General features: G+C 32.6%; 1 protein-coding gene across 3 annotated transcripts in view; it reads left to right on the top strand.

The window, feature by feature from the left end:
- Window positions 1–21,527, top strand: part of LOC145242179 (SMC5-SMC6 complex localization factor protein 2-like) — a 79,079-nt gene that overhangs the window by 36,125 nt on the left and 21,427 nt on the right. For all 3 annotated transcript variants that reach the window (XM_080105174.1, XM_080105172.1, XM_080105173.1), the window contains 7 exons: window positions 2,548–2,580; window positions 6,292–6,343; window positions 9,475–9,512; window positions 10,145–10,307; window positions 13,295–13,396; window positions 16,788–16,931; window positions 19,650–19,707. In XM_080105174.1, the coding sequence (XP_079961300.1) occupies window positions 2,548–2,580; window positions 6,292–6,343; window positions 9,475–9,512; window positions 10,145–10,307; window positions 13,295–13,396; window positions 16,788–16,931; window positions 19,650–19,707 (590 nt within the window). The remainder of the gene's footprint in view (window positions 1–2,547; window positions 2,581–6,291; window positions 6,344–9,474; window positions 9,513–10,144; window positions 10,308–13,294; window positions 13,397–16,787; window positions 16,932–19,649; window positions 19,708–21,527) is intronic.

The following is a 21,527-nucleotide window of genomic DNA, read 5'->3' as shown; positions in this document are numbered from 1 at the left end:
AATTTAACTTCCAAATTGCTTTCATGTTGCCAAGGCTGCTGGAAAAATGGTGGGATTATTCTACCGTTCCAGTAGATATCTCACTGCTGATGCAACTCTCTACCTGTATAAGAGCCAAGTACGCCCAAGGATGGAGTACTGTTGCCACATCTGGGCAGGAGCTGCTAAAAGCACCTTATCCTGCCTTGACAGATTTCAAAAACCTAGTGGGGATGCCCTTTTCTTTTCCCTACAACCTCTTTCCACAAAAGAGAACAAACTTGTCCAGTTCAACACCGGTTTTGTTGAATCACACATTTAGTTCATTTTGTGTGCAATTTTGCTTTGCAGCTTTTTTGTTAAGACATTTTTTAGAAGAGATAAGAAAGCTGGTGCTACTTCATCAAACTATTTAAACTTTTTTACCTAAAATGCACCAAACATTAATGTTATTTTTTTTTCCTTTCCATTTGTAAAACTCAGTCGTATTCTGCAAGTATAAAAAACAAATTTTCCTCTAAAAATACAATCAAATCAAACACCATGAATAAATATTTGAAGATGTTAAAGACTTTAAGCATAAAACCTTTTCTTTTTTTCCAAAATTACTAGATTCGGCATTAAATAACCCGAAAAGAGTTGATATGCCATAAAACAACCAACCAAACCAGATAAGCATCTAAGATCATCTAATTGATTTTTTTTTGGGGGGGGGGTCTTTCCCAGGAAATCATTTGAGGTATTTAAGGGGAAACTTGCGACTACAGACTGACAGACTGTTTGAATATTAATCTTTGTCTTTTTTTGTCCCCTTCTCCTCTATCATGGTCATATTTTTCACTCATCATATAAGCACAAAATTTTGTAGAGACTGTTCGTATTTTTTTGTGATTTCCAATCCCTTTAAGTTTTACTCACTTTTTTGTAGACCATCCATCTCCATTAAAAACTAATTTCCTTTGATTTTCTGAAGAATTTCTTTGCACATAACTGAGCTATTTTAATCTTTCCTCCACAATGGTTCACCCACTCATCCCAAACTCTTTGTATTGACAAATGCAATCACAGATCTGTCAGTTTGTTTCACACCAGCTATGGAATCACAATCCATAGCCCATGATGAATACAGAAAAACAGATTTGATACACATTTGTCCTCTGATCTTACTTGTTAGTTGCTTTTCACACAGCATCTTTGTCATCAAATTGAAAGCTATCGATGCTCTTTTAATAAATTTTGAAATATTTATTTGAAAAATTGAGTATTTTGGGGTAACTATCAGGTGAAATATTTAACAGACTTTGTTATATATTAATGTTTTCTCTCTTCTCGCTTTTCTCTTTTCAATTTTCTTATCAGTTTGTTCAAACTGGGGATGGAGCATCCTACCGGATGCGAAACATTCACTCGCTAACTCGGATGTTACAACTGAGAGACCTTTTTAAGATTCTGACCTTCTGTCCTTTTAAGTGCAATTGTTTTGTATCTCTCTTGCACTTTGTTTATCGGGTATATTTTCCGGGTAGTTTTTGAAATTCTTTTTAGTCCAGTTGCTCCTATAATTACTGGAATGATAGTGATCTTCCTAAGATTCCAATTTCTTTTCATGTTGTACATAAGACCTTGGTATTTCGTTTTCCCTCTCAGCTCTGTTTAACTCGGCATCATTGGGGATACTAACTTCTAAGGTTGCTTCGTTCTATTTCTTGTCCCATATCACTACGTTAGGTTTAATAGCTCCAGTTTAAACCTACGTAGCTGTAGGAATTGCATAGTCATAGTGGATGGTGTATGACTTATTTCCAACTGTTTTTTCTGGTAAACATGTTCCCAGGACTTGCTGCTACACTTGATATTCAACATTTTATAGATGGTCCAGTGGAGATATTTACATGTATAGTAGTCGTTCCCCAGCAGATGACTCACACTCTCTACTTCCGTGTGGCAGAACCTACACTTGTCATTAAGGGTTGAATTGAGAAGGATTTTTTTTTTTCATGGGAGTCAACACTTATCAAGGCCTAAAGGCCACACAAGGATAAGGGTTAATGAGTGTACCGTGGTTACCAGGATAACAGCATATTAATAGTTAGTGGTGGAAATGAGGTAGAAATACCTTGGGGGGGGGGGGTCAACAAGGATTTTTTTTTTTTTACATTGGACTTGAAAACGACTATATTGGAGTCAGCTTTAAAGCAGGCCAGCGGAACAGAGTTGCACAGGCAGGCAGTTCTAGGGAAAAAGTTTTGTTCATGGAACTTGCATTTATATTTACGTACATATAGAGAGTGGAGGAAATTGTTGATAGTTGTTGTAGCTAGTCGAGTGTTTTTTTTTTGTGAAAGTTTGGCCAAGGAGGGGGTCCCTAGATTGAAGCTCAGACAAGCACTTGCTATGAAAATAAAAATAGAGTAGAGACAGACTCGCAACATCTCTTCTGTGGGAAAGAGGTTACAAGGTGAGTAAAAACGTGAAATTGACATGACAGATGATTAACAATAGTCATTGTCTTGTATGGATTCCACCTTTGAGTTCAGGATTAATTTTTGCATTTTCTTTTGTATTTAGGATGAACTCGACAAAATGAACAAAGAATTGCAAGTAAGTGGAATTTATGAAACTCAATTTTAGACATGTTTAATAAACATGTGACCGTGTGAAAATCTTTTTGAGTAATTTTGTAGTGATACTGATATCACTATTCTTTCATTGAATGTTAATATGATGGGCATTATAAATGTTACCACATTGCCAGATCAAAGCTCCAAGACATTAATTACAGAAATTAGTTGAATAAGAATATATAAAAAATTGAGAAATTAAGAAGAAAAGAAAACTAAAATGAAAATAAAACGAAACTCGCAAAATCGTTTGAATCATCCAGTGTACGAAATTGTTTTCGGCCATGGTTCCATAATCTGTGAAAGAAAAAAGTGAAACGTTTCGTCAAAAATGATAAGAATAAAATCCTCTCGAAAAAACGGAAAATATTAAGTTGCGTCCATTCAATTTGTGTTCAAGATGTGCTTTCAAATTCGAAGGAGCACACTGTTGCACACACAGCTTTTACTTGAGGTAACATCACTTGGAGAAGGTGCACCATTCTTTCAAAAAGTTAATGTGGGTTAGCCGTAGTGAGGAGATCTTATTTGGGCAGCGAATACTACGTGATTTTGAATATTTGGTCAGGGTTTACTTCTACGGAAAAAGTATCTTCAAGCCAGGTTGTTCTGACAAACCCCTGTACAGAGAGACCTTAGACACTCGAGGACAGTGTCTAGTAGGCATTCAAGTTCTCTCCCTTAATATACAATTTCAAACTGAAGTGTTATCCACTGACCAGCAGATCAAGTTTCTCAAAGTAAGTATCACAAACCAACTTAGTGTTTGAAAATAGCGAAATTCTCTTCAATTTTAACTTGTGAATTTATTATTTATTATGGGGATTATTTTGATAAAATTTAAATATAAACAGATTTAATCGTTTTTTTTTTTTTTTTTTGTTTTTTTTTCCTCTTTATAAATTAACAATTATTTCTCTTGTGGTATTAATATTCCCCCTCTACTCAAGTTGCTTCAAGTTATTTTGCTATTTTTAGTACTGGCACAATATTGTGTGCCTCTATGCATATAAAAAAATCCTATATGAAAGAAAAGGAACATCTGTTAATAGTGTCAACAATACAGCCGTCTCCATGTTTGATTATCAAAACTGCTGGAACAAGCAGAGTGTATATATTTATTAGCAGCATGCATCTTCATAGAAGTGCAACAAACATGATTATACATATGTGACAGCAATAAACGGATAAATCGTTATAGAGAGAACCTATACTATACAACAGATATAGTATTTGCCAATGAAATAATGGATGATCTATTTGTTAACTTAAAGTGATGATTAGTAGTTATGTGAGAAAGCTTCCCTGCTCAATTTGTGGAAAGGTAGTTTAATGTAATTCAGTTTCTTGTGGTGCCTGTAAGCATTGGATACACAAGAAGTGAAGTGGAATTACTGGTAAGGATAATCAGTTTGTGTGCAAGATGTGTAAGACAATCGAGACAGATGAGAATTCTGATGTGGAGAAAAAGACGAAGCTATTGAGCTTGTCAAGAAGTTTTTTTTTTACCTTGGTAATACAATTGGACCAAGTGCTAGTGTGGTTGCAAGAATTAGGAATGGATGGAGTAAGTTTACAAAACTTCTGCCTTTCTAACTAGCAGAGTGGTACCACTGTTGAACAAAGGAAAAGTCTATCGGGCAATGTGTATGCAGTGTAAAAATTTGTGGATGTGAAATCTGGCCAGTGAGAATTTAGGACATGTGTTGCATGGAGAGAAATGATATAAAAATGATACAATGGATGCAATGTACTGTGAGTCTTGAAGACAGGTGTAGATCAGATGGCCTTAAAGAAAACAAAACGTTTAATCTGCCATTAAGCAATTAAAAATAAAAAAGATAAACAATCCTCTAATTGCAAAACTAACAAACTAACACAATTAAACAATCAAAAAGAAATCCTTTTTTGCTGGATACCAAGCCATATTGGTATCCAAGGAAATGAATTAACTGATTCAGCAGCAAAAACCGCCTTAAGCATCCTAACTGATTCAAATTTTAAAATTTCTTACTCAGATCTTAAAAAAAAAACATATCAATACATACACAATGGAAAAATAGCAAACTTTCTGGAATAAATTTCCTAACAACAAATTATACAAAAATAACACCAAAAATTTAAAAATGGAACAAAACACCAAACTGAAGAGAAAAGAAGTCATACTAGAAAGAATAAAAATGGGACATACTCATTTAACCTACTCATATTTTTTGGCGAAGAGAAAATCAACCCATTTGTATACCATGTCAAACTCCACTCACAAATAAACACATTCTAATTGAATGCACTGACTTTATAACAACAAGGAATAGTTTATATAAAGAAAAAACATTAAGGATTTATTATTTGAGAAAAACAAATCCCACATAATACTTTCATACCTTAAAAAATGAGCCTTTAAGCTTTAAAAAAAGAACATATTACTCATATGTCAGCTAAAGCAAGAAATGAAGGCCTCCTAAACTCATAGATAATTGGTATAAAATAATTGGTATGAAATGATTGATATAAAGTAATTGGTATAAAATAATTGGTATAAAACGATTGGTATAAAATGATTGGTATAAAATAATTCAAAGGATTGAAATGCCGTAAAATCCAACAAAACAAACAACTGTTGAACAATATAGGGAGGTGTGTGCATAAAAGTAGATTTTGATGATATGACCACAGTGAGAGAATGACTGATGGTTCTTGGCTTAGTAGGTATGGAACCATTGGGATAGCACATTCAGTTTATAGAGGAATTCCAAGGAAAATATGGAAAGTGATAAGAATGAAGCCAAGATAGGTTACTTTAGAAGTTAATTTCTTAAAACCTTCACATGCACATAAAACGTTAAATCGAATATGATGATTTAAAAATTATCTAATGGGCCAACAAGACAGCAATTTTTCTAATTTATAATAATCACCGGTCTGTTTAAATGTATGTATGTATGTATGTATGTCTCGCAAAAAATTTCAACAGAGGCGACGGATCCTGACAAGATTGGTATCATTTTGAAGTTCGGCGTCTCAAACGACAAATATCGAAAAATTGGCCAAAAACGTAATTCCATCACCTTAAACTCTGCCATTTTGTACAAGGAGGGGTCGATTTTTTTTTTTTTTTTTTTTTTTTTTTCGCTGACATTTTAGCAAGTCACCGTCACCGTTGGATTGACTTTGGTTAATTTCAACGTTTTTGACTTCCGGTCGCATCATGGAGACATCGGCTAAGATGTCAGATTTTCTTTCATTTACTTTTCTGCCTCCACGTCACGGGTTCGAGCCTGCCTGTCTACTACCACTTTTTTTTTTTTTTTTTAAACACCTCTCTTCACCCTGGCTGCCTACTGTTTTGATTCCCTCCCCACACTACTCCCTTTTTTTTTCTTTTTAAACGCTTCTCTCCACATTCACGGGTTTGAGCCTGCCTGCCTACTACCACTTTTTTTTTTTTTTTTTTTGCTCAACATAAACTTCAAAACATCTGGGCAACGCCGGGCACCCAGGCTAGTTTCTAATGAAATTTGAACAGTCGTAATTTGGTAGCTAATTAAGCGATGAAAATAATTTGCTATCACTGTTTATGTTTACGTTGCCACAGTAAAACTTTTTAGATATAATGAAAATGAAGTTTTGGTTTTTCCAGTATTGTACATCAGACAACAACAAAAAATGCAATGTTTTCCTTCTTTAATAGGATGATATGCTTCGAGGAGAAGTCTCTAGTATGTTAGCAGAATATGAACCTGGTGAGTATACATGTTCAATTTTCTTATCACCACATATTTATCATGGTTGAATTGAAACTATTTCAGCCATAATAATATAATAAAGTACCAGTTATTTGCGATCCACCTTTTCGTTAACATTTTTCAGCAAAAAATGGAGATCTCTACTTAGCTTAAAGATGAAACCACAACAAATATTTTGAAAAATAATTTATTGGAATGTTTTGAAAAATAATTTGGAGATGATGAAATGTGGCTATATTATTGCAAATTTGATGAAAAGTGTTTGTGCCTTTGATTTAAGTTATTTGCAATCCACCTTTTTCATTAACATTTTTCAGCAAAAAATGGATCTCTACTCAAAATGGTACGGAAATGCTAGTTAGGATTAGAGTTGGATTAGGGTCTTTTGCCCGTAGAGGCTATGTTGGATGAGGTGTGTGCATTGGGGAGAAACTTAAGCTTGTTCACCAGTTTCTGTTGCATGGATAAGCTAATGTGCTTGGGGTTAATTTGGTAATCGTTTTTGTGACAGGTAGCGGCAGAACACATACCTTAAAAATAAAATCATTAATATTTTGAAAAATAATTTGGACATGATGAAATGTGGCTATATGATTGCAAATTTGATTAAGTGTTTGTGTCTGATATTTTTTTTTTTTTTCAACGCAAAAATAAAATACCGCTTCCTTACAAAAATAGTTTCTGCTTTGTCTCTAACACGCTCATTCAATATGAACATGATTAAAATCAACAAAGAGGGGTTCTTATTTAGAATTCCTCTATATTAAAAAAACAAAAATAAATAAAAATCTGAATAATGCACATAGCCGTGACAAAACATAAATATCACATTCCAAAAATCATATAAATTAAAAAAGAAAATCAAATTTTAACGAGTATCTGAAGATCAGCCATCTTGTCCACTAATTTTCTCTGAAAATTGTTTTCATTAATAATTAATTTTTCTACTTTATAGGTTTTCATAATTTTTGGATATGTTCATTACTGTGATATGATGATTAAGTAGATAACATTGGCTTTACTTCAAAATTCAATATTTCGATTTTTGCAATTATAATAAAGAAGCGTCAATGAAACTATGAGATCAATTTATGTAATTTTGGTATATGTTTTTGTTTCATCATGGCTACCTACTTCATACAGATTTTTCTAGATTTCTGGGGTTTTTTTACATAGGGGGTATTCCAGATTTGAATTTAAAAAAATAATATCTCTTATATAAATGGCAAATCTCTGTTAGTGTATGTCATATGTTCGGCTAAAAGTCCAAAGTTACAAATTAACATTGATTTTCAGTTAGGGCAGTTGTTAGTGTGTTAGATTGTAGACACTAAGGTTGTAATTTCGATCCTAGCTGATGCCATTAGTTTGATCTTTATTTTTATCGCTTTTCAGTCTGTAAAATAATTTTTTCAAAGATAAAAAAAAATTTTATTATTGCTAAAGAAAACACTTTTGTTTACAAACCATGCTAAAAAAAAAAACAAAGCCATAAATGCCAACATTTTATTTTGTGTATAGGTTGGTTAATTTAATTGATATAATATTTGGGGGGGGGGGGTAAAATCATCCCATGTACATTTTTCTTTTTTATTTGTTTTTTTAAAGAAAGCATTTATACAATTAAGGGGTATTTTACTGCTATCCTTTAAAAATTGCAAATTCTTCATTTTAGGGCGATCACATCTTTTTTTGTATTTTATTTGTTTAGTACTTCTGTAGTTTACAAACTGTTCTATTTTTTAAATATGATTTTCAAGTTAAATTCAATTTAAAGTAAAAGTACAGAATAGTTCAGAAATCCCCCACGAATACAAAACGAATGCAGTGTGCTTTTACAGAATTTGAACTGAAATATCCTCTTCGTTTTAAAATGAAAATAGTAAAGTTTAAATTGGTATGTGATACACAAAAAAATGAAAATTCAAATTTTATATTTCGCAATATTTTATTCTCGAAAGATACTGTAAAATTTTTATTTAACATTTTTTTACTTTTTCGATGGGCATTTTATTTTATGCTTGATGAGTGGTCGAGTTTTTAAATTTGGGTGAGGGTGAGTTTTGTTTTTGTTTTTTTGTTTTTTTTATTCTGCAGTTTACAGACCGAGCTAGTTATGATTTTCATGCCCAATTTAATTGATATGCTGAAATTATTAATTACTTTACAACATTTTCTGCTGAAAACAAATAAAAATATTTTATTAGTTTTTAACTTGCTAAGTCAATATAAGACATTTTTCTAGGCTGAGGCGGCATTTAATTAATGTTAAATTCAGTCTATACTTATATTAAAACTGTCTTCATTTTTTTATGCAAAAAAGTAAAAAATAATAACATACTTAAACCATCAGAAAATTTCAAATTCCAGCTAATTCAAAAGTTGCTGGGAAATAAATCTTAAGAAACTTAAAAAAAAAAAAAAAAAAAAAATGATATAACAACTCCAACGCTCATGCACATTACTGAATGTTTTTTTAATTTTTTTTCTGTTAAAGGCATCTTAACATTTTTAGGGTTATGTTGACACCTACATTTCCTATACGAAAAATAGACGTCATCATTCTCGATGCGTCATATGACCCGTGTTCATGTAAAACATGAAATGCATGAAACTGAAACAAAATAATGAAGCTCTTATCAAAATAAGTTAAAACATAGGGATATAACTCCATATTAATAAGTTTATTCAGTTTGAAAAACAAATTGTGCCGAGCGTTATGTGAGAACAAGAAAAAAATGTCCCATGATAGAAAATAATGTATAGTCATCAAAAAGTGCTCAATAGACTCAAAGAGTAGCAGGTGTCTTTAAACACAACTTGATTTATTCTATTTGTTTTATATGACCCCCGAGCACTACCTGGTAGCCTTGCTAGTCAGCTATATAAGAGTTAAACATATCTAGTGTAAATGAGTGTTCTGAACAAGTTAACATAGGATATAAAATTGACTTAAGCATCAGTAGGAGGAGACAATAAAATAACTGAAAGAAAATTGATTCGTTAATAAAATTAATCGGTTAAGAAAGTTTTAAAGCACAAAATTCTATTTAATTTTGTTCATTTTTTGGTACATTTTGTGTATTGCTATATGTGTAATCGTTGCTAATCTATTTTTCTCTTTACAGATGAACTTCTTCCTGAACACAGAGAAAAAATTGAACAGGTTTGGTTTACAAATTCATTGACATTTTTTTTTTTTTTATTGTTTCAAAATTATCAAATGTTATTTATTTATTCAGTTTCTTTTAGTGTGTCATCCTTTTTAACTATAATCCTAATGTAACACTTAAAATTTAATGTCTAAAATTTAAGTTTAAGGGATCTTAAAAAGAAATTAAATTCTGAATTGGTGTCTAATGATTATGGATAAAATTTAATGCAAATCTGAAATATTTGAATTTAAAAATCAGAAGTTGTGCTCATATTATGCTCCCTAAAAATCCTTCAAAAACCTTCAAAGAAATTGAAATTTGAGGAATATTAATTAATATCTAACATTTATTGCTAAAATTTCACTAAAATTAAAAGTATCTTTATTTTCATAAAGGACTTCCATCCCCTTCTGCATAAAACTAAAGAAAACTAATTATAGTCTACATCACACACCCCTACACCTATCAATTATATTCTAAAATTCATAATAATCAGTTACTTGATTTAGGATTGAAACTTATGCATATGGAAACACATACACATACATAAATTTATATAAGTAGAAATTACGGCCTTCTATGAATTAGTTTCTGATCATTTAAATTTTTTCTTTTTTTTCTCTCTCTCTCTCTCTCTCTCTAGCTGAAGGATTTTCCGCAATTCAAGATGAATGAATCTCCTCCATGGGAAACTGTGTTCAAAGCCTCCAGATACTGTTGTCTATTTACTCCTTCTCTATACCCAAGCCATTTTCGATTTGTACCTGGTAAAAGCAAGATTGACAACACTCTTGCAGAGACGAAAGGTAACAGACTCCTCTACACATGACACTGATGCACGCACTGTTTTCCTATTTTTTTTTTTTATTCTGTTCACATCCTAACTTCTTTTATGTTTGTTGTGTTTACCAATGATAATCCTGTCTATGCTACCATAGGTAAATAAGTTACCAGTCTCATCAAGGCGGAGATGATGGTTCATTTTTTTTTTTTTTTTTTTTTTTTTTTTCAAGAATCCAGTCTTCGGAATAAATAATTACATTTTTAAATAAATTGAAGTACATTATTTTATTGCAAAGAACATGGTACGACAATTAACAAATAAAAATTGGCTCATTAGAATCAAACTTTGATTTATCAGTTTAAATGAATTTTTTGGTTCAACTTCTAAAATCTGAATGACTTAATTTTTAAGATATATATATATATATATATATATATATATATATATATATATACTAACAAGCTGCCCGGTCATAAGATACACTTAAATAATATATTTTAATTAATGCTGATTATGTGTTTATTATTATAGAGACATTTCTCTATTGATTATTATATTGTACCTAATATATAGTAAAATCAAAACTAAAACAATATATATATGACTGGGGTACCATCAGCTAAAATCAAAACCAAAACATACAACTCTCCACCCTCATTCTTTAGCCCCTGAGCCATGCTCATATGCATATATATATATATATATATTCACCTTTCATCCCTTTTTTAAAAGATGGAATAGTCCAATTGTCGAAGACAAGAGTCAAACAAACAAGCAAGGACACTCAGATGGTCCACAGAGTTTTATAATTATATAAATATATATATTGTATATATGAAATCAAATATATTTGTTAAACGATAGCAAGTACAACAAGCCATGTAAAGAAACAGAAGATATTTACATTCATATACGGTCTGAATGTTTAAAAAGGCCACTTGAAACCTGAATATGATAGTCTTTGTCATAAACTCTTCTGGTAGGTTCCACGGAGCAGAAATATGGGCAGAAAATGCTGCCTTCTTTTTCTATTGAGATGAAAGTGATGATGGTCCATGTTTTGCGGGTGGTCATAGAGACTGTGACTTGGTGCCATGAAAAATTCTTCAAAATGCAGATTTAAATTCCTGTTGATGATATTGTATATAAGAGCCAAGTCTCTTCACATCCTCTTCTCTGTGAGAAGAGATTTGATCTTTGAAGCCGCTCTTTATGGGTAAACGTGGAAAATCCTGTCACCATCCTGGTTGCCAACAGTTGAAAACGCTCCAAATATATATGATCTTTTTGTAAATAAAGATTTGTTGCTTGGAATGCGTATTTAAGAATTGGTCATTCTAAAATTTTATATTAGGGACAGAATGTATTTGCCATTAGGTTGAGAAAGAATCTCTGGATTAGGTGGAGAACCCACCTAGCTTAGTTTGCCATATTGATGCATATACTAGCAGATACGGTCCTTAAACTAGAGACTATGAATGTATTTTATAATGTTAATATTTTTCCCAGGTCTAATTTCGGACAGAATGGTAATATCTGTTTAAGCATCTGATGCTATCAGATCAGGCTGTCTGAAGATACTGACTTCCTGACCAAAAATGCACCAAACATTGATATTATTCTTTTTTTCTTTTCCCTTTGCAATTTTTTTTTCTACAAAACAATCAAACTAAACTCCATGAATAAATACAAAACAATCAAACTAAACTGCATGAATAAATATGTAAAGATATAAAAAACTTGAAGCATAAAAACTGTTTCCAAAATTACTAGATTCAGCATTAAATAACTAAAAAATGGTTGATATGCCGTAAAATAATTGTAGCAGACGAATTTGCAACAAACACAAGCAGGAGTGAATTCTCGCAGTTGGAGATTTTGAATACACTTCCTTCCTGGCTTGTCCAATCAGAAGCCAACTCTCGGTCACGTGACAGAATTTACAAAACGTTAAATCAGCAACATACTTTCTTTCTTCCAAGATCTTGGACTGACAACATCTCCATGTGAAATGGACTTGTCACCTCCAACTTCTCTCTTGGGACTTAACAGAACTCACTCAGCCTTCAGGCCTAGGTTTCGATTATGACGTGAATATAAACAAGCCAACATGGCTCTCTACATGTGGTACACACATGAACTCATCCTACAGTGACGCACGTTTCCACTACTACTACATGCACAAATATCCATGAACTCTGTCTCTTTCAACTTTAATCTACGTCTCCACAAAGGAACATTTTCTAAGACTGACTCGTATTCTTATAACTACTAAAGAAGATAATCAATAAAGCCCTTAAAATGAGACTTCTTTTCTTGTATTAATTTCTACACAACCAACCAACCAAACCTTCATTTGTTGCTACAATGTTCAAATTGTAAGTTGTTAACTAATTTAAATGCTTTTATTGTTGCAACACTGTTCATCCTGGACAGCTTGAGCCTGCTTCTACACTGACTTTTACCATGTCTCAAAACATAGTGACTTGCAAAGTCGCAAGAGATGGTTAACCAATCGCAGTTCAATCATCAAAGATCGATCACACATCAGCACCTCCAAGACTAAAGTTCTCTTTTTCCTAGTTTTCTTTTTTTTTTTTTTTAAAGCTCTGGAGATCACGGTCTCCAAATGATGATGGGATTTTGGAAGACATGAATCATTTGCATATCACAGGTTCATCATCATTAATGCGGCAAAGGTTGATCAAGTCAGTTTAAATTTTATTGATTTAAAAATGAGGTAAACGACTTCTATTATATTCTGCAATTTAAAATATGAGTTATTCCCCTTTGCTGATTTTTTTATTTTTAAGATGATTATTTAAAAATGTTTTATACTAGCAGATAAAGTAAATTTATTAAGAAATTGTTGTGAAGTATTTTATTATATTGCCAATAACAAGGTATGACAATAACAAATGAAAATTGGCTAGTTAGACATATTGTTGAAGAAACATTTGGGGGGGGGGATTCTATCAATGTATTTTATTCTCTTTCTCTTATTTCCAGATGTATGGAGCTTGGACTTTTTGCTCAAGTCTGACATCCTCCGTGTTGCGTGGTGTGCTGTCTCCAACAAGAATCTCATACTTCGTTGGCTCTTCTTTATTAGTAAGTAATTTAAGACAACCTATCTACATTGATTGCTCTTACTCTCTAAATGAATTCAAAACAAATTTTACATTTGAATGTTCATTTGTTTTTTGTTTTGTTTTTTTTGGGGGGGGAGCGGCTCATCTTTGGAACATATCTTCTTTACCCTCATAAAGAATTACTTTATAATTTTGATTATTCGGACTACTGTTCTTATCTTGTGTGCTATTCGCACAACATTTCGGCTGATGTAACCTTCGACCTTCTTCCGCTATATCTTATCAAACTTAGGAATCTTTCTGTTGAACTCTGGAATATTCATAGAATTTCAAATGGAACCCTTTATGTAATTCACAAGAGTAGTATGCTCTCATTCCATCAGCCATGACTGGGTAGAAGTATTGAATAATTCACAATTGTATTCTTAATATTGAGGATTGAAGCTTTGACCTCCAGAAGAATGTCATTTAGAACTGAATTTTACTTAGTACTTTATCTGTTATACCACAGACAAGATACGCCTAAAGATGGTCAGAAGTTACATCAGTCTAAACGTTGTGCGATTAACACTCAAGATGAGACCAATAGTTTGAATAATACAAATTATCGATCCTCATCTCAATAATGACTATAGTTTATAGAGAAAATAATTCAGAGGACATTTGCATTTAAAATGATGCAGAGGAGGTGATCTGCAAGTATAGGATATGAGAGAATGCGAAGACGATTTTAAACTGAACAAGCCGCGCATGCATGCATGATCCCTATTTGGTGCTGCATGTGAAATAACGCCACAAAAATAGTGAAGAAATGATGAATGTGAGAAGAGTGAAAGGCCAACGTTGCCTTCACATTTTCGACAAGTTTCAGAAAAATCTAATGGATGGGGCAAAAGTTATGGGGTAAAAAATGTCATTTTTTGCAATTTTGAGGCATTTGTGACCCCTTTTGAGCTCCTGGAAATGTCGAATCCCAGTGAAAATGGGCAAACAGTGCAGTTTCATGCCTTAAGACATGTATATTTGAATTCAGCGCCATGGAAAACCACTATATAGACATACATATCAAGTTTTTGAGTAATATGAAAAAAGAGCTCCAAAAGCCATGTTTTTTGTTTTTTTTAGCCCTAAAAGTCCCAGAGGGATGTGAACCAGAATTTTTCCAGGGTCACCCATACTGAATTAATATTAAGAACAATGGCCTCCATATTTTAGCCAAGCTTCAAGAAAATTTAATGGATAGATCAAATGCTATGAGGCAAAAAGTGTAATTTTTGGCCATTTTGGGACATTTTTTACCTCTTTTGAGCCCCTGGAGATGCCAAATCCCAGTGTAAATGGATAACAGTGCAGTTTCATATATATATATATATATATATATATATATATATATATATATAAAATATGGTTCTTGTCTAGAATTTCCCCAAAATTTATAAAACTCACTATGTTTGTCTGTTTGTCTCCATATTTTCAAACTCTGTCTTCCAAAACTAAAAGTCAGAGCAGCGTTAGGAGCCTCAAATGATGGATTTTTTATGAACCGTTCTTTTATGAGTCTTTAGCCGGTTAAAATAGTTTTTAAGGGATCAAAAAGGAGTCAAAATTGAAAAAATCATTGTACATTTTGTACATTCATTTTAGTTTATTTTTAATTTTTTATTTTTAATCAGTTCATATGCATGTCACGTTGGTAAAGTGGTAACGTCACCAGCTTTGAATGCTACAGTTTTGCTTTCGGTTTCGATTTTAGCTGACGACACCCAAATACTTTTTTTTTTACTTTTGAAATCACAACTCTATAATAATATTTACAAAATCTGGACAGATTAAAATATCGTATTTAAGTGTAATTTATGACTAGCAAAGCCCCCCCCCACACACACACACACGCACACTAGTTAAAAAGGAGAAATAAATTGATCAGCATAACAAAGGTAGAAGAAGTGAGTTTAATAGAAAGACAATGCAGAGGAAGTGGCTCACCAAGGAACACAAAGGCCATTTGAAATAGGATTGTTAATCAAGTGAGGCAGATAAAAGACCAAACATAGAGGTTAATATATTTAGTTTATAGGCAGTTTTACGATAGTTTACAATCGCTTAAATATGGTGTCTCGATAAAAACCACTGGGTTGACATCAGGAAGAACACCTGGCCTATAAAAATCTAGAATAAATAATAAAACAACTAACCAGGGATCAGTTTAGAAATCAATTTTTAAAAGCTGTACGACGCTTGTGGGCGTGTAAAGCGGTTATTAAATCAATGATGTTACATGAAAATTTTTTTAAAAAGGTTTTTTAAAATCATATCTCGTGTGTATTTGTATCCATAAAAAACAAATGGAACTTAGTAAACATTTTTTTTTGGGGGGGGGGGGGTTATGTTAGTGGGGTACAAATGAATTAAGTTTATCAGAGATCTTACTGTAGAAGCACAGGGATGTGGCGATGAGATAAAGCTGGGATTTATTAGACATTGCATGTTTTGTTTATTAACAAAATAATATACTCTGGTGGGACCTGTGGAAATCCTACAGCAGACTCTTTCGTATGTAATATATTGATATTGGCATTCTGTGGATGTTTAGCATAAATAGAGACACCCTGATATTATTGTAGCTCTTTTGTTAAAACTGCAAAAGTATTTATTTAAGCTAGCAGGGATGCTTGGCGTAGCTCAGTCGTAGAATACGCTTAAATATGATATTTTGATTTATGGAGATTTCATATGTATTATCATAGTCAATTTCCTATTAATTCTTATATATTATAAAATTGTGATTTCAAAAATAGAAAAATATATCTACATGACTTAGGTGAATCAGCTTGAATCGAAACCAAAATGAAAACTTATGACGAAAATAAAATACATACATACATACATACATACATACATACATATAATTTCAGAAAATAATATACATAATTTTATTTTCTTAAGTTTTTGTTTTGGTTTTGATTCAAGCTGATGCACTTAAGTCATATGGATATATTTTTCTATTTTTTAAATTACAACTTTATAATATTTTATATATATATATATATATAACTTGAGTTCCTTCAGCTATAATCGAAACTGAAATGTATGAAGAATTCTTGATAAAATTATTTATGAAAAAAATAGATGACTTGAGTGCCATCAGCTATAATTGAAACTGAAACGGAATGAAATGGAAGATCATAACAATTAAATGACAGTTACTTGGAAGAAAAAAAAGATGTAATCGTGACACACAAAATAACACACACTATCGTATTAATATATAGATGTCATGAATTTCAGATGATATAAACAAAATGTCATCATAACAAACTGATAATTAAAATCCAACATTTTTTCATCTGCACAGTTGTTTTAATGTTTCTATTTTCCTGATTTTTATTTTTTTTGTTTTCTCTGTTCAGTGTCGGCGCATAAGGAAATGGCTGTGTCTGAATCGTGCTACAAAGTGATCATGAATGCTATTCAACTCCAACGATCTGCTTCCCGTACAAGAAAAACATGGGCGCCGGAAATGGCAGATGTCTTACGATTGTTCATCAATTATGGTCAGTTTCATTCCTTGCATTTTTCAACATATGACCATCTCTTTGTTTTTGTTCGTTCATTTCACAATTTTTGCATGATTCAGTAAGTTCTTTGCCTTTTAGCAGAATTCTGACTTTTTTTATCCTTTAAAAAGCAGGAGGGGGTTTTTCCATGTTCATGCCAAACAAGGCACAGTGCTACTTTGATGTAGGGGGCTACTATCGGGGCATGTTGCAAGGATACTATGTAGGGAGTTGAGCAGCAAGATGTCCATTCACATTACACTTGAACTTCTGCATGTCAGTACAGTTGGAAAAGCAGGAACCCAGAAGGGAGTTTCAAAGTTTAGCAGTTCTAAGGAAGAAATTATTAGAGTAGAAGGCTTTCTTACATCTAGGGATTTCTACTGTATAGGGGTGGGATTTAGCTGCTTGTCTGGTTTGTCAGGGGTATTTACGTCAAAGAGGTACAATCGGAGTTTTTACCATTAAAATACTTGTAGAACAGGCAGAGAGATGCAACATTTTGTCGATGGGACAGAAGTTGAAGCTTTGATGACAGTTTAGGATCTATCAGGTTGGCGACTCTCTTTTGAACCCTGTCCAGAAGTGAGAAACTAGTAGCAGATGCACCAGTCCAAATATGGCAGCAGTACTCCATACATTACAAGATACTTTCAGGCGTAAGTAGCTTTCTAGCATGGTAGAGAGAGCCCACCTTCTTCACAGCGACCTTGGCAATGAATGTTCTCAACCTATCTGTTCCGGCTCATGTTCCCTGTGAACGCTAAGCCGAGGAGTTTGAAAGAAGTACTTTCAGGTAATGTATCTTTAGTCGTAGCTTATTGGTGGTTGAAAAGGTTTCTTGTAATTATTGAAGGAAACAAGCTTAGTCTTAGCAGCATTGAATTTCTGCTTAAATCAATAGAATCTCCCGTGGATTTGAATTCTCCAAAATAAGGAAAAGCTGATTCCTTTAATATCACTAGAGTCTTAAGTTTTCACTGCTATTTGGCTGAATTATATTTCTCCTTCTTCTCTTTCCCGGTTTTTGTCTCTCTTGTTCTTCCTCTCTCTTATTTTACTCTGTTTTATGATTTTTGTCCAGAATTCACATTAAAGAGAAACAAAAAATAAAGAAAAATCTGTATGATGCACATACCTTTGGCGAAAAGAAAATATTATTTTCCAAAAATTCACATAAATTGATCAAGTAGTTTTATTTTTATAAAAGAAATCATTTTTAAGCGATTAATGGGAATTCATAGGCATTACAACATAAATCTCATACATTTGAATTATTGTTGAGTTATCATCTCCTTTTGTTTTTGTTTTTTTTGTTTTGTTTTTTTAGATTGTTTGCAAAATGGTGGATAAGATGGCCACTCTTTGGTTACTCATAAAATTTGATTTCCTTATAAAAAAATAAAAATATTCAATCAATTTACATGATTTTCATTTCATCACAGGTGAATAAGAACTGTCACGTGTCTATTGAGACAATAAGTGCACAGTTTGGTGTCAGTGTGGGGAAATGTATTCACAATTATTATCGAGGAATTGAAGATGCAGAAGATTTGCGCAAAGTTTGTTTTCAAGATTGCTCAGATTCAACTTGCTGTTTCATGTTCTAAGAAAAGACCTTTATTCCTTATTCTCCTGCCATGCGTGACTTCTCATTACAACTGTGACATCACCCATGCCTCTAACATGAATGTGATCCTCTTGAACGTGATCATGATCCCCAGTCTGTGCACATGTTCTTCTTTTTATAATCTTCTTTCCTTGTCTTACCATGATGTCACTTTGCAAACGGCTCAGTCATTTGCGTATAATTGCCATACGCAAATCTGCCTTCCTTTTCCTTCTAATAACAGTTTTCTCTGGAAACTGAAAATGTTAATTTTGCCATGAAGGCTAAAGCTTCAAACGATTCATAAAGGGGTTAAGAGAGTTCAATGACTTTCGTTTCGGCAAAGAATGACTCCTTTTGTCCATTCTCACACAAATCTTAAAGACACGCTGAGGATTTCAGAGCAGTCAATCTCAACGTTTCCTTTATCATTGACCTCTTGGCTTTATATATTTCTCCATTTTTTTCCTACTCCCATACAAAAAAATTCATAGACATCATAAAGTGACAGAAAAACAAGAAAGACAGAAAGAACGTTTTTATTATTTAGAACTTTAGGTTTTGTATAAAAATAATTTTCTTCACATCATCCACAACAACGAAGTCAACGTCATATGAATCCAAGTATATACATTTCTTAGACATGACACAATCTGTAAAGAAATTATTTTTAAATTTTCAGGTATTTCAATTATTTACCCTCCGACTATATAATTTTTTTTTACCCCCTAGAGGTAAATTTATCCCTGGTTGAGAATCTCTGCCTCAGAGGGAAATAAGGATATGTGTGCAGAACAGTAGATTTTGTTGGTATGGCCACATTCAAAGCAATGGATGAGTTCTTGGGATAGTAGATGTAGAAAAGTTGAGGTTCAAATAGGAAGGCCAAGGAAAGCATGCAAGAAAGTGGTAAAAATAGACTTGAGTGAAAGGAGAATAAATAACCTGACCAGAAATAAATCAATTTGGATTTTGATTTCGGCAAACTGTCCAATACATGCCATCAGGTAAAATAAATGTTAAATCGAATATGACGATCATGATGATGCTTCTTGTACATAAAACATTTTTCTTTAAATGTCATAATTGTTTCCTTTCTTCTTCAGGAGCTTCTTTTGAAGACCTCGTACCAGAAAAGGATTTGTTTAAAGTTGAAGATTTAAGGTAAAAGCAGTTTTCTGTATTGTCACCATATTTTTAATCACAAACCATTTTTTTTTTTTTAAGGACCAAAACATCTTAGCAGTCTTCTTCTACTCCCACCCCGGCTTTCCTTTTTTTTCTTCCCTCCCACCATCTTTCTTTTTCCTCTTTCTCCACTCCCCATCTTTCCTTATACTCTCACTTTGTCTTTCCTTCTGCACCCTTCATCATTTATTTTTCTTCCCAACTTTGTTTTTCTATCCTCCACTTTCCCCACCTTTCCTTTCTCTACCACCTCCATCTCTCTTTCTCTCGCTTCCCTCTCCCTTATATCTCTTTCTCTCTCTTAACTGAATCCATATGAATTATGCAATATTATTATTAATTTATGTCTGGCCGTGAAAAAGGACAGGGACAAAATTATGCTTCACTAATGTTTGTATATATATATATATATATATATATATATATATATATATATATATATATATTGGTATAAAGATTGGGAAAAGAAGAAAGGGGAAGTAACAAAAAAGATGAATGACGATTGGGGAGTTAAACTTGACAAACATGAGAGCCTCTTGCTCTTACCCCCTCAATTGAGAGGCAGCTGTGTCTGGTGCGGTGTATTGACAACCGGCTGTGTCTGGTTCCGTGTATTGACAACCGGCTGTGTCTGGTTCCGTGTATTGACAACCGGCTGTGTCTGGTTCCGTGTATTGACAACCGGCTGTGTCTGGTGCCGTGTATTGACAACCGGCTGTGTCTGGTGCCGTGTATTGACAACCGGCTGTGTCTGGTGCCGTGTATTGACAACCGGCTGTGTCTGGTGCCGTGTATTGAATGCTGGCCAGTGTGGCGGTCAGAAAGAGAGAACAAACTGGTGTTAAATATGTGTTGGTGACTCGTGTGATAAACAAAGAAAATAACTTTTTCTTTCACCTGAGAAGTTTGTGTCAAATTTCTAATTTCTTTTGCGACTGTCTCTACACACAATGTTAAAAAAACATCCTTGTGTTTTCTTTCAAATGTTTGAAAATCAATTTCTTAAAAGCCGGCCAACACATGCCAACATGTAAAATGGATGTTAAACTTAATAATAATGATGATGAAAACAAATTTTTGTTTAAATATTTATTTTCACAAAATGAAACTTTTGATTAAAGTTAAACTTACACTAAAAAGTAAATAAACAAACGAGGGAGAGAATTACTAATCAAAAGTGGAGAAATTTGTCCAACATCAATCATATTTCAGGAATGTTACAATAAACATTAAATAACAGTTAACTAAAAAATAATCAATCATATTTCAGGAATGTTACAATAAACATTAAATAACAGTTAACTAAAAAATAATCAATCATATTTCAGGAATGTTACAATAAACATTAAATAACAGTTAACTAAAAAATAATCAATCATATTTCAGGAATGTTACAATAAACATTAAATAATAGTTAACTAAAAAATAATCAATCATATTTCAGGAATGTTACAATAAACATTAAATAACAGTTAACTAAAAAATAATCAATCATATTTCAGGAATGTTACAATAAACATTAAATAATAGTTAACTAAAAAATAATTGAAGAAAAATGGGGAGGCAAATAATAATTCATAAAATGACCCGTCTCAAAACCAACATGCAGATATCAGGCTCAAAGTGTTTCCACAAAAGTCAAATTAATTTACATGAATCTCCGGTGTGACGCATTATTAACAGTCTAAGGTTGGTATGGATGTTGTACATGGCAGGCTTATCAGTTCATTCATGAAACAATTGCTTTCAGATGTTGGCATATCTCTAGCAATAAACATCTTTCTCATTCTGCTTTA

This window comes from Euprymna scolopes, chromosome 21 (assembly GCF_053919585.1).
Source record: "Euprymna scolopes isolate OS-2025 chromosome 21, ASM5391958v1, whole genome shotgun sequence".
Classification (NCBI taxonomy): Eukaryota; Metazoa; Mollusca; class Cephalopoda; order Sepiida; family Sepiolidae; genus Euprymna; species Euprymna scolopes.
This window is presented reverse-complemented; position numbering and strand designations above follow the sequence as displayed.